This window comes from Buteo buteo, chromosome 19 (genome assembly GCF_964188355.1).
Source record: "Buteo buteo chromosome 19, bButBut1.hap1.1, whole genome shotgun sequence".
NCBI classification, from domain to species: Eukaryota; Metazoa; Chordata; class Aves; order Accipitriformes; family Accipitridae; genus Buteo; species Buteo buteo.
Window position 1 is genome coordinate 1,508,637 of NC_134189.1, and position 13,482 is coordinate 1,522,118.

Sequence of the window (13,482 nt, forward strand, 5' to 3'; positions counted from 1 at the left end):
ATGAAAGGTGCTGCTGAATAGGAAAGATGATGAAGAGGTGCCTGTTGTGAAAAGCTTCAAATTTCCTGCACAGCCCACTGAAATTAAGAACTACTTTCAATTTAAAAAAACAACAGCAGCAACCCAGGAACTTGTTGTATCCCTGGTACAGGGGGGACTGGCCTAGAAGCCTGACCAGGTGCTGACTTTGTGGCAGCACTGCGGATTGTCTCCCTGGTGCTCTTAACGCTGTCAGCAGTCGGATGGGAACGAGCCATGTTCCCATTGTTTCTGCAGCACACTCCAGCGAGTGCAGCTGTTACAGTAAGTGCGTACACCAAGACAGACATCTCTATTTTGTGGCACAGAAACCCACCTGGACAGATTTCACATGAAAGATTTCCATTTACTGTTTTTCACTCAGCCTTATTAATCACAGAGACATTTCTAAACAAAATATGGATCTGCAGCAGAGTGTAGGCGAAAAGTTCAGACAGGAGAAATCACAGCTCAGCTGTACACATCAGACTTATTTTTCCATGTGCAAGTCCAGCTTCCTCTGTTTCATTTGTTATAATAATGTTTGCTTTCCCACATACTTTTCCTACTTTTATCTCTGTTTACAATCTCATTTCTCATGAACTGTCTTTCTTGCTTAAGAAAAATACCAAACAAAATACTTCCCTGTGTTCCTCTTTATTCCTTCCCATTTTGGTTTCACAGTGGGCTCTCTCAGGATGTGTTCTGAAGGCTTAGTTCTTTACGAAACGTTGACAAATGTCAGGTAAACTCAGTGCACTACACTGTCATCTTAAGGCTCCTGTCCTACGTTGCTAACACATGCCTCTTGCATGGGCAATAGAATATGAGGTTTTCACAGCACAGGTGTAACTGCAGCACCGCAGTATTAGCAAAGATTGTGTTACAATTAAAACCCGTTGGAAGAAGGAGCAGGAAGGTTGACAGGATATATGGGTGGAGGAGAGGAGCGTCTCTCTCTTTCTCATTATTAAGTGACCTGATCTATGGGAGATACCATTTCATGGGCAGACTACAGCAGAAAATGGCGCAGGGCATGGAAAACGCCTCCATCCTGTGGCTACAGCACCTTCTACTGCAGCAAAACTCCCCTCTTTGCCCATACCTCTCCTTGTATGCAGAGACTCCATTGACTTGGGAGAGGCTGCGGTTCTTCTCTGTGCTGTTGTTTTGCTGGGAGGAAAACAACTTCTACTGTGGGAGGGTACAAAAATGCAGTCTGACGCCTGTGCCTCCCAGCTACTGGCATGTACAGTAAAGGCAGGTAGCACTGCCTCTACTCTGGTGAGCAGGCAAGGACAAAAGCAGAGGCAAGTGAGACCAGGTCTTGCAGACCAAAGCTTGGCCAGCTGCACAAGGCAGTGCAGAACATGACACTAGTATAGTTATCACGGGCGCCATGATACCTTTGCCTCCTAGTAATTTTGGTGTCATTAGGTGCTGCTCGTAATGGGAAATCATGATTTTACTGTGGTTGTGGTATGTTGTCCATAATTAGCGTGCAGTCCTTTAATGCTAATTACCTTAAGTATTAATTCCTTAAACATCAATTAAAAAAATCACGTGAAAATTTACCTCTTCCTCTAACGAATCATGAGTTAACATGGGGGTACTTACCATGTACTACTTCAATCTGCTTAATTAGTTAATCTCTGTAAAGGGGTTTCAAATGTGTGAAGAGCTATCAAACTGCTAAGTACATTATCTTCAATTAATTTTGTGCAACTACATCTTCACTACCAAGAGGGTCTTTAGAGTGCTGAGGAAAGGAAAAGGAGACATTGCTTCTAATTTTAAAAGTAACTAATCAAAAAAAAGGAATTAATTGAAAGATGATTTGACATGGTGGGAATAAGGGTGCACATACCATTTCTTCTGTTTTAGCCAGACCTGAATATGAGAGATTCATCATTCATATCCCTCCTCTGCCTTTGCTGGTCTCCGGTTTCTTTGCTTCCATCTTCCCTGGTCTTAATTCTCAATCTCACTGAATATTAACACTCTCTCTTCCAAATTTGATATTACCTTAGCAAAAAAAAAAAGTTTAAAAAAAGCAAACCACAACAAAACACTCCTCAAACGGTGGAGTCACTGAGGTTATACCCTCACACCAACCCAATAATAAGGTAGCTTGTTCCAAAAGAAGCCTCATGGACTTCACTTCAAATGGAGATGCTAAAGGCCCAAAGCAGAGCTGCTGCAAGAGAGCAGGGCCAAGTCCAGTCCAAGAAGTCATACGGTATCTCTCCATCTCCTGAACCACCCTGGTAGCCAATGGAGATAAGCTCTTAATGTGTCTGTCAAAGTTTTCTATTCTATTTAGAGCTTATATGCCTTGTTAATTATTCTCATTTTACTTCAGCCATTAATAATCTGCTTTTGGTGGAGTTCTCTCAAAAATTTGACAATGGGTTCTTTCTGCTAACACTCTGTCTGGCAGCTTTATTTAGGCCAGCTACATTGAATTGGACTTTACCAAGAACCTATTTCCTGGATTATTTTTCTCCCACTGGGACTAACAAAAGATAAGAACACTTTTCTTGCTGGGTCTGATTTGTTTTTAAAGTTTTTCACTTGCCTTTTCTTTCTTTCCCAAGAATGATAAATCATCACTTCCTTGCTGACTGCCAAGGTCCCACATGTTGTGAAAAATTCAGGCAGCTTGTTTAATATCAAGTTGCCTGAGCAGTGGTTACGCAGCAGTGTCTCCTTCACAGGGTATGGATCATTTTTAATGTGCATTTGCAGTATATTTGTATCACATCTGGCCATTCACTTAGCAATGATTTGAAAAACTTATTCATTTACCTTATTTCATCCAAAAGAAACTGGAACAGAGAACAGACTATTTGATGGCCACAACTTTATTCTCTGCATACTGTAAAGTAACAGCTTAACCTGTTGGATGAGGCATTCCACCAGCAAGTCAGAGTTGTGCACACAGTGATCCTGAACACACCACGTTCTCAGGGAAAGAACTTCTGCCACCAAACCAGAAAAACCTCTTCTCTCCAACCTCTCCCCAATTCAGTTTTAGAAAAGGAACCAGTGAGGGATATTCATTGTTATCTGATCCAGTGAATATTAATTTAGCTGAAGGGCCTGACCTGCTCTAACCAGGATGCCTAACAGAAGTGCAGGTACCTCAGAGAGCAGCTTGAAAGTGGGACAAGTTGTCATTATGGGGCGCAGAAGGAAGAGCAGGACTATCAGAAGAAGCAAAGAAAGTAGCTTCTAAGCCTCCCATACCTTCACCACTGGTTTGTTTGTACAAAAGCTTGCAGGATCCTTTCCCTTCATCTGGTATATCCGTACAGTCCATACCCACAGAAAGTACTAGAGGGGTAAGCCAGAAACTATTTAGAAAAGTCAAGGTTGCCTTGCACCTCAGCCTAGGGCCCCCTCACTTTCCTCCCCTACCTGAATGATAAATGTGATTACTAATGATCATTTAATACATGTGGGTGTTCCTCCTGCCTCTGAAAGAAAGGTGAAATGGAGCCTGGAGAGACTACAAGTGCTACCAGATCCAAAAGGAAGGGGTAGGGCTACCTGAATACTGAAGCCTGACTTGTCTGAGGTGCGTTTCCACAGAACAAACCTAACTGCAGGAAGTTATCAATACTTAGCCAAAGAAGTGACAGGGCAGGGAGGATCCAGCAAGGTCTCAATGAACAGTCCAGGATTTTTGCTGTCTCCCCTTCATGGATGTGAAAAATAGGGGAAAAAATTCCTATCCTCTTCAAAGGGTTCCCTTTCATACCAACATTTCAAAAGATCAATTGCCAATAAATTAAGACAAAACCAAAAACACCCTATGTCCTGGGGGCAAGGGAAGATGCACTCCCTCTCTGTCCCTGTCATGTCAGGAGAGCAGCTCCAATATGGCCCTCTGGGGCATACTGTGCCCTCACAGGGGCACCGGTGTGACGTAGTTGGCAGGGAAGAGACCCAGTTCCCCACGCAGACGTCCTTTCCACCATGATGGGTTGGAGCTGTCCAGGACCTCTAAGATGTCTCCACTGCGGAAGCCTAGCTCGTCATGCTCCACAGCATCAAAGTCATACAAGGCACGGACCCATAGCGTTCGCTGGAAAGGAGATAGAGACAGGCAGGGAACAATGAGCCAGGACTCTTAGAAATCATCCTCCCGTCACCCCTCTTATGCCCCATTCCATATGGTCAGTAAGAGAGGACAAGCAATGCTGAAATTGAGACCATCTTGCAATTAAACCAGGAAGTGGCCAAGATGCCAGGAAGGAGGGACCAATTTTCCGGGACACCCAAGGGAGGGTGCTTGGGTTCTCAGCAGCCTCAGTATATTCATGGGTATTCGCACCACAAGGTGAAAAGTCAGACTGAGAGCAGGTCCTTAGAGCCATGTGAACACTATTTCCTGTCTCCTCCGCCCTGTAAGATCAGCTGTGGTAGCCATGTTTGAAGCCAGTTACGAGACCACAGAGAAGGGCTCCTGCCTGAGTCCTGCTGGGCTGTACACTATAAACTAATGGCTCTAGGGAGGTGAGCTGGTGCTGGTACGGCTATAGAAATGTGCCCTTGGCCAGCAGAGGACTATGAGGGATACATCAAGAGAGCCAGCACACAGGCAAGTCTAGTGAACATTGTAAAGAATGATACTTGCTCTTTCAGGCACTTCTGGGGCATAGGGGAGGGTCTTAAACCTTCTTTGGACTCTCCCCAAAGTCAGTCCCCTGAGATCAAAAGGATTTAGGAACTGTTTGGGTTTATCAGTTTATAAATGAGCACTATGGTCAGATTTTTTTTCTTATGAGAACTTTGTCATAAGAGACTTTGCAGTCAATCTCCCATTTTTACCAGAAATCAGATTTTAAAGGGCATTGCATGGGCTTCTTTTCTGAGAAATTGTTGGCATGCACACCATGGGGCATGGACAATTTGAGAGGTGCAAGTGCATTGCAAGGCAGAAGGAGCACTGCAGCGTGGCACAGTATCACGAGGCAACTTATCATGGGGACTTAAAAAGAGTACTGTACGTCTAGCTACTGTGCTTAGGGAGGCCTGGCTGTGGTGGCAAAGATACTTGATAGTCCCTTGCATCAGTGGGCATGAAGCTCTTCTAGGAAAGATCATTAGGTTTTCAGAAATGTCTTCTGCTGGACTGGATCCATGCTTGATCCAAACCCATGGGTGAGCTTGGGCTCATTCACAATGTCCCAGATGCCTTTTTTTTTGAGGTCATGCTAAGTTCCCTCTTCTACTAAGTGCACATTAACTAAGACTGGCCTTGAGAGCAGTCCTAGAACTTCACTCATGTAACACTGTAGTCCTACCTTCAGAGTGCCCCAGAAGCAGATTCAAGTGGCTGGGGTAGAATCTTGAGACTCAAAAACACCTTCTAAGATATGTCCCGACAGGCTTAATACACTATTCCTCATGCAACTGCTGTGCAGGTGACATTGCCCAGACTGCTTGGCCATTGCTAAGGGACCCATTGAGTTGGGCAGATGGGGCCTTCAGGTACATCACCTACCGATGTCTGCTGGTGCAGCGGGTCTGTGTGTCTCCGTTGCATAGCTGCTGCGCTTCCTTGGCTGTGATCCCTTAGTCCGTGCAGCCCATCTTTCCTGTCCAGACTCCCACCATATCTATCCTAGAAAGAAAACACCAAGAGAAATTCATGTATATGCTGAGATGTATAAATGAGGGGCTTTAAGAGTCATTGGTGGCCAGGAAGTCAGGGTCCAACCCTCAAGTAAATCATCTTAGATGTCTGCTTCCAATACAGTCCCTGTGCTGCAGTTCTGCAAACAATGCCCCTCATGGGAGAGGTCACGTTAGACTGTTCTATTTTGGATTTTTCTTCTTAGAAGTTGAAAGTTGACTGTCCTCAGCTGTGTTCCACAGCTGCTGGGAAAAGTGGTCAGAGAGGAGCTTTTTTGGCCTCTGGGACTTCTGCAGAAAAATCCAAGGCTGTTCTAACTCACAGGTGAAAAGTCATGCTTGCCAAGGAGACTTTTGCCAATCTGGAGTCATTATGCCCCAGTCCTGCCCACTCCTTGCTCTTCTTCTGTCCCAAATGCTGGTGGAATGGCAGCAACGCTGACACAGCTGACTGTATCTGAAGACTCACTGCTTTACTTTTTCTTGGGGTGCTCCATGTTGTAAAAGGCAGGGACCAAGTCTGAGAATCCAGTAGCCCCATTAACAGGAAGAAAGAGACAAAATCAGGTTCAAAGAAAAGAAGCCACATGACCACACATCTGAAGTCATATCAACAGAAATCAGCCCAGACTGCTGGAGAGAGGAAGTAGGCAACAACTAGGGAGCAAGTTCTCTTTTGTCTGCACAGATGAGAGGCACTGAGTGTCTTCATCCCTCCAGGCCCTTAGTGCATGCACTAAGCTTTTTTTATGATAACGGTGTGACAGAATCTGTTATCATGTTAGCTCAGCTTGCAGCAGTGCTTCAGTGACACAGGGTCTGATCAGCTGTGTCAACAAAGGGGAGGAAGAACAACAGCTTGTGCTTGCTGTTGCTTGTAAACAGCTTTCACCCTCTCCCTCTCGCTGCTTCCTTTCTTGCACCCACTTCCAAAAACTCCCTTGGTCTCACTTGCACTTTTGTCAGCAAAAAGGTTGCTGAGGCTGCCTGAGACTGGAGCACAATTTGCACCTCACCTGTCCCTGCCAGAAAGTGAGTGAACCCACTTTGGCTTTGCAGCTGCAAGACTTACTACATAGATGCTTCACTCCTGTGAGTGCTTCTGCTCTGTATCAAATGTGACTCATGCATAGACTGTGCTCCAAAGAGTAAAGGCCCTCAGCTTTGTCAGAAGCTGTGTTATTCCATCAGCAGTCCCCTGACAGGCAACACTGGTTGTCTGAGAGAGAACAGCCATTTCACGATTATCCCTGGCCTTGCAATGTGGGAGTTCTCATGCCTTAAGGGTCATGGCTTTGGATTTCTTCCCTTCAGTAGGACAAGTCCTCTCCTTGGATGATGCTACACTGTCTCTAGCTGGAGAGATGAGCCAACCCCAGGAAAACTATTTCCCCCCCAAATTAATCAGGAGGAACTTTGAAGACAGTACCAGGTACTGCTGTTGTCCTCTATGCAAGCAAAGGAGTAAAGAAACCTCATACATCAGGGATGTAACATGATGAAAGAGTGCAGAGAGAGCCCAGAAAAGGGAGGAGGAGGAGGAGGAGGAGGAGGGGAAGGAGTAATGTTCTGAAGGAAACCAAACTCTCCTAGGGTTAACATAATCATTTCTCATTCCTGTGTTGTGTTTTGTGGTGCTGAATGTCAGTAGCATAACTCAGAAAAAGGAAACCTTGCTGCCTGTTTCTTTTGTCCCACAGACTAGAGACAAGTTCCTGAAACCACATATGTGTGTGTGCAAGATTTCAGAGTGTTTTTCTGCGCTCTCACTGGGTGATACCTTATATCCTTTCCTAAGCAAAGCAAGAACATGACACCATTCCTTGTTTTCCAGTTTTTGGGATGGAGCCCCCCAAAATCCCTGTGAGTACTCCCAGGTTCCCAGTGAAATGGCCACTGCACACTGACTTCTATTTTTTGCTGGTTTGTCAATCAGTCACAGATCACAGAACTAAATAAAAGCCCACATATTTATTGCACATCAGAAGAGCTCCCCAGGCCAACACAATCACTGCTGCTATTCTCGTACGAAGACCTAACTGACTCTGCTTCATAAAGCAGGTTCAGGGTGGCAGATTTTTGACAAAGTGACTGTTCACTCGCTACCAAGCGATTAAGGCCAGTGTTTCATGTACCTGGGCTTGAAGTCCCAGCCCCTCATTCCTGGTAGTACCTGTTGCTGCTGCAGTATAGGGATAGGATGCTCTACATATCTCTTGGATATAGAAGAATGGTCTTCTCCAGCTGCTCCACCCAGGTGGAATCCTTCCCGGCCTATCCGTTCCAGGCTCCCACCACGCCTCTCCTGATGGAAGAAAGATCACAAAAGTGAGGTCAGGTTTTGCTTCCCACCACATCCTCAACTTAGCAGTTGTTGCACACTGATCACTACCACTACCCTCTACCTTGGAAGTTCTTCCAAAGGAAAGATCCTTTAGGTCTTTGTCATAGCCATTCCCCATCTGAAGAGTGGGTAGTAATAGAAGGTGCTGGGCTGAAAATGTGGCCACTGATGTGAGGACTGGCACAGAAGCTGAGCTCTTTTTGGAAATACTGCCCTTAGACTTCATTTGTCTCTTCACTGAAATCTGTATATTACTATCATTTTATCATATGGCTGTAGTATCTAGAAATTTGAATTGTGAGCAGAAACCCCACTGTGACGAGTGCTAAATATACCCTGCTGAGCCCATCACCATAACAAATGTACAGAGTGTTTGCCAAAGCAAACTTGACTCCTGTTCTTTCATTTGCCTGTCTGCATCTTGGAGCAAATGCTGCTCTCTTTCCCTTCCTGCTTACAGTCAGCCCAAACAGGTTGTTTTACTGATATACATGCATACAGTTTTCCTTTCTCCTTCCCCAGACAATTCTTTGCTGTGATCTCTCTCTCATAGGTCCCATAGTCTCTATTTTATACCTTACTAATGCATTTTTAAAGCTTTGTGTAAGTGGTCTAGAAGGAGACAACACCACAAGCCCCTTCTTCAGACTGAAAAATATATCATCTCTCTTTTGGAGCCAGCAAGAATGACCCATGTGCAGCCTATAAAACTTTAGTGATGCCGTGAGCAAGTCATGTACTTTCTGCCTTGCCTTTACCTGCATATCCTGGTAATTTAATACCAGAATCCATTTCCCAGTAGAGGAGGACTTAAGTTACTGCAGCAGTACTGTGTGTGCAATGCACAGCAGTCTCTCCTATGTCATATGCTTCTTCCCCTGGCACAAAACCAGGCATTCATTGGGCTGGGATTTCCCTGCCTTCTCAAACATCTACTACATCTTCCCTGAATGCACAGCTTGTTCCCATATCTGCTATGTTCTCAGCAGTACTTTTCAGTTCCTACCAGCCACTGCTGCAGGTTCTGCCATCAGTTTCTCCACACTCTGTACTGTGTTTGCTCGGTAACAGGAGATGGATGATTCCTCTGAGCAGACAAACTTTCAACTGTCATAACAGCTGCACTCTGAGTGCATTCAAGGACACTAGGAAACCAGACTCAAATTCTTCTCAGACACAACCTACCAGTCAGCTGTGTACCTGCCCTTATGAAATCTAGGCATTTCAATAAAGTAAGTCCTGCTTCCCTTGTATGTGTAAGGCATCTTAGAATTTCAGCTCTGGGGCCTTAGCACAGCACCTCTATGCAGATTTGCAGCACTGCCTATTGCTATCCAAAACAAAATCAGAAAATTCTGCTCAGTTATATAACTGCACATACAACTGAATCCACTAAAATCTGTATTGCAGGGCCCACCAGCGTATTGATGTGACTGGGTGTCCAAGGACAGACTCTCCCTCTCCACTGCCCTGAGACATTCTCATGGGATGAATTCCTTCCACAGAAAGGTTTCTTACTGAGAAACTCCTAAGTATAGTTTGTGTTTACCTTCTCTTCTCGGCTGTTGTCCCTCAGGAAGATCTGCTTCTGCCTGGAGATGGAAGTTGTCTTATAGTAATCCACCAGCTTGTTTAGTGAGTGGAATTTCTCTGTCCACAAGTAATAGTTACCCTTTGAATCCCTCATCACTTTGAAGTGTTGCACATCATCTTCATGCCTGGATCCAATTGGAAAAGTAAGACATCATCAACCAGATTGCACTTTTATCTTTTTTGAAAAAGCCTTTTCCAGAAGGGCACCAAAGCTTCTTTCTTGACCAAATCTAGACTTCTGGAAAATAAAGCAATGGCGGTCCTTGTGTGTACTGGACCTAGATGTGGCTCTATATTTCAAAAGACTCATCAAGTTACAAACCTGGAGTGCCACAGGGCTGCCCAGTCACAAAGCACTATCGGAACAAAGCATAGGGTTTTAAAGCCTCTCCTTTGAAAGACCAGAGGAGCTTTCAGGGCCACAGATAGCTAAAAGCTTTATTCCATATTTTGTATGGGAGACAAAGGTGAAGTTGTAGTCTACGCACTAGCCTCTGCAGGTTCCTGTTAACATCCAGTCTGCACTGACTACAAGAGATGTATTATACCTTTTCACACCACAGGCATCACCACTTCATGTAGCCACATGAAGCCATACACTGAGTTTTATAATTGTATAATATCTAGTGTAATATCATTACTACTGGTCATTCTCCCTACCCAAATGAAAAAAAAAGAAGGAATTATTGGTTGCTGTTACAAGCCAAACTAACAGTCTCAACTTTCTGTCCCTGCTCCTCCCCTGCAACTCCCCTCCTCTTACCTCTGCTCAAATAAACTAAACAGGGACCAGGCAGGAACTGAGTGCTATCCTGGAGTGCTATAGTCACACAAGCTGTTAAAGTGTTAGCATGGTTTTGGTTTAAGCAAAAAACCATCCCCTAGACAGTGCTGGGCCACGGGTAGGGGGACAGAATGGGTCCTAGTTCCTGGACCAGGAACTGTTTGCAGTGAGCTGCTTGAATACAGCTGTTCTGTCCTGTGGGGTGAAGAGGGTTTAGCCATATGGATCTGAGATCTGCCACATTGCTTGACCTCAGGGCCAGAGAAGGAGCCTGACTGAACTTAGTTTATTGGTGTAGATGTAACCAGAATGTTTTCCTGCATTCCTCCCCAGTACTTTTTGAGCTCCCTGAATCAGAAAGTGCACACTGCTTGGAAAAGACACTGGTAAGCACTACTCTAACTTAAAATTGGTTATCAATTTTTTGACTGAAAATTGGGAAACCAACCATCATTTAAGAGCTCTGCTCTGAAGCAAACGCTCTGAGAAGGGCTGGGCTACAATAAGTTGCTGAAATGCAGCTGGGCTGCAAGCAATGGAACACCATTCCTGTCCAATGGCTGTTTAGTGACCTGTGGGAGATAAGTTAACAATGTAATAGTCATCTCTTAATGAGTAGTAGTGGAATGCTTGGATTCAGTGACCAGAGCTGTCAGGGAATTAAAACAAATGGAAGGCACGTGTTTTGCACTGTGGGAATTGTCCCATGCACCACTCTGCTTTGCTGCAGCTCTTTCAGAGAAGCAGGTCACCAGGGGTTGCAGCTTTGGAATGGGGCATTCACTGTGTCACTTGAAAAGAGGCAGAAACATTTGGGAATCAGATACCTAATTTGTTCTCATTCACAACGCAGCAGCACTGCCAGTGACTGGCAGCATGCAAACTTCCCAAGAGGCTATGTCACATTAGGAATCCTGTCAAGAGGAGGCTAGGGACACGATTAAACAGGAAAAGAAGCAGGAAGATGCTATCAGAAGCAGATACCTGACAGAGATGGAGAAGTCACCATGAGAGTTCTGACTGGCTCGGACGATGAAGGAGCCAACTCCTTTGCTCATGAGGATGTTCTCTGCTTCGTGGCGGGATATCCTCTCATCAAACCAACTGTCAAGTGGGAAAAATCATGGAGATGTGAATAAGGAATGTGAAGTAAGATGAGGAACAAAAAAATTGAGGGTAGGGAGAATGTGAATAAGCAGGGTGGAGGAGAGACAAAACAAAAGGATCAGAGGAGCCCGCATGACTACTCCCAGTGGCCATGTACATGCTAAGGTACAGGGTTTTGATGGGTGCAGACCATTTTCTTTGAGCAGTAAAAGCACGTAAATGCAAAGAGAACAATGTAAGCTTTGGCCTGCTAAGAAGTAACACTCAGCTGAAGCTGTAATTACAGGCACAGTACAGTAAGGTGTTAGTCAAAGAAATTTTAAATTACAGATGTGTATGTATATATACATACACACATAATTCTCAGACATATACATCAAATTGCTTTTGGTAAACTGATTGAAAATTACTGGACTGTGATGGATATATTGCAAGGGACACACATAAATTTTTAGCAGAAGCAAGCTATGAAAGTTTTAGTACTAATAAATTGGTTCCTGCAAGAGTTATAATACCACAAAATTGCAGAAACACAGAATACATAAGCACACTTATGTAAATTTAGCCAGGCATAACAAACAGTAGTATAAGGCACTGGACAAATAATGAGAAAGTCACCATAAATAGTAAAATAATACAGTGTCAACAGGAATTTTTCAGTGGAGAAAAAAAATCATCATGTAGACTTATATATGTCCCCTCCACAGCGGATAAGATCTACAGTCTGCAGTGTTCTGCTTTTATGTAATGCTTAAGTGCCTGTATTGCATTAAAATTAAGGACTGATAGTTTCATAAGCTCTGTCATTTCTACTTTTGAGTTTTGTTATACTTCTCCTTACTATCATCACAGTTTACCTGTGTATCATTAGCAAAGGGAAATCAGACTTTAATCAGCACTGATAACAGTCTCAATGATTACTTGACAAGACAAAGATGGGAAAAAACGGTCCATCAAAAATAGGAGACGGCTTTCTGCCCTACATCTGGTTCTAGCATCTGGCCTGAACTGCTTCAAAGTGCAGACCTGCTACTCTTTGAAAAGCGTCAAAGTGGAAATATTTCTTCACAGCTCCTGCATAGAGAAAGCATCATGAGAAAAACGCGTGTGAAAAAAGAAGCTGCTAGTGTCCTTGCATGATGGCACAGCCCCGTGAAAGAGTGAACAAGAACAACTGACTGGGAGAACTCATCCCCCCGAGGCCCAAAAGTATAAGCCCATATTTGCACAGCAAACTAATAATGTCCTTCAGCTCAGCCAAGCAGGCTGGCGTACATCCAAAAAGGCCGGTAAGGGCCACCTCCAAAGGGGTCAGTGGCATTTATTTGTCCCCTCAAAATCCTTATACACTCCCAGTTCGCCTGCTCGGGGCACCAGTGTCTTACTGCCAGCAGTACTGGGCTTGGTGCAGGCTCTGCCTGTTCGCTCCCGAAACGCTGCAGCACTTCTTCAGAAGAGGTCAATTAGAGGGGCCTCAGGGAGCATTTCTGCCAGCTGAAAGGAAGAAGTTGTAAAAATGCCATGCGTTGTCGTATTTCTGGCACAGGGCCGGAGAGCACATTTAACCCGCATTTAAACCCGCAGCCGTCCTTTCTGGAAGCGCGGTGCCGTCCGCTCGGTGGGAAGAGGGAGACGGAGGCACGGGTGTCCTCTGCCAGCTCTGTGGCTGGGGGTGCAGTCACGAGACGTGGGGAAGGGCTGGGTGGGAGCGTGGGAGAGTGGGAGGTGGGCGGCGGGTCTGGTGTGTCCCCTGTCAATCCCGGAGCCAGCCCCGCTGCCAGGTTTCCCGTAGCGTTGCACTGACCTCTAGTGTAGCGAGGGAAACGCACAGCCCGCGGGGGGAACGGGAGCCGGCGGAGTTAGGAGTTGGGGGGAGGGAGTTACGTTTTTGTAAGTCATTTGCAGAGAGAGCTCTTGCTCTTCCTTTTGTGCTCAGCCTCTGCCTCTGTTACCAAGACTTCACATCGTGACTATTCTCCTTCCGTCCGAGGAG

At 45.1% G+C, this 13,482-nt stretch overlaps 1 protein-coding gene across 2 annotated transcripts in view; it reads right to left on the reverse strand.

Annotated features, from left to right (window-relative positions):
- Positions 1-2,880: 2,880 nt before the first annotated feature.
- The window catches only part of GRAP2 (GRB2 related adaptor protein 2), a 40,666-nt gene continuing 30,064 nt past the window's right edge, over positions 2,881-13,482 (reverse strand). For both annotated transcript variants that reach the window (XM_075050814.1, XM_075050813.1), the window contains exons 4-8: positions 11,367-11,486; positions 9,555-9,723; positions 7,835-7,966; positions 5,531-5,650; positions 2,881-4,108 (exon numbers count right to left, since the gene is read on the reverse strand). In XM_075050814.1, the coding sequence (XP_074906915.1) occupies positions 3,929-4,108; positions 5,531-5,650; positions 7,835-7,966; positions 9,555-9,723; positions 11,367-11,486 (721 nt within the window). In that variant the 3' untranslated portion in view covers positions 2,881-3,928. The remainder of the gene's footprint in view (positions 4,109-5,530; positions 5,651-7,834; positions 7,967-9,554; positions 9,724-11,366; positions 11,487-13,482) is intronic.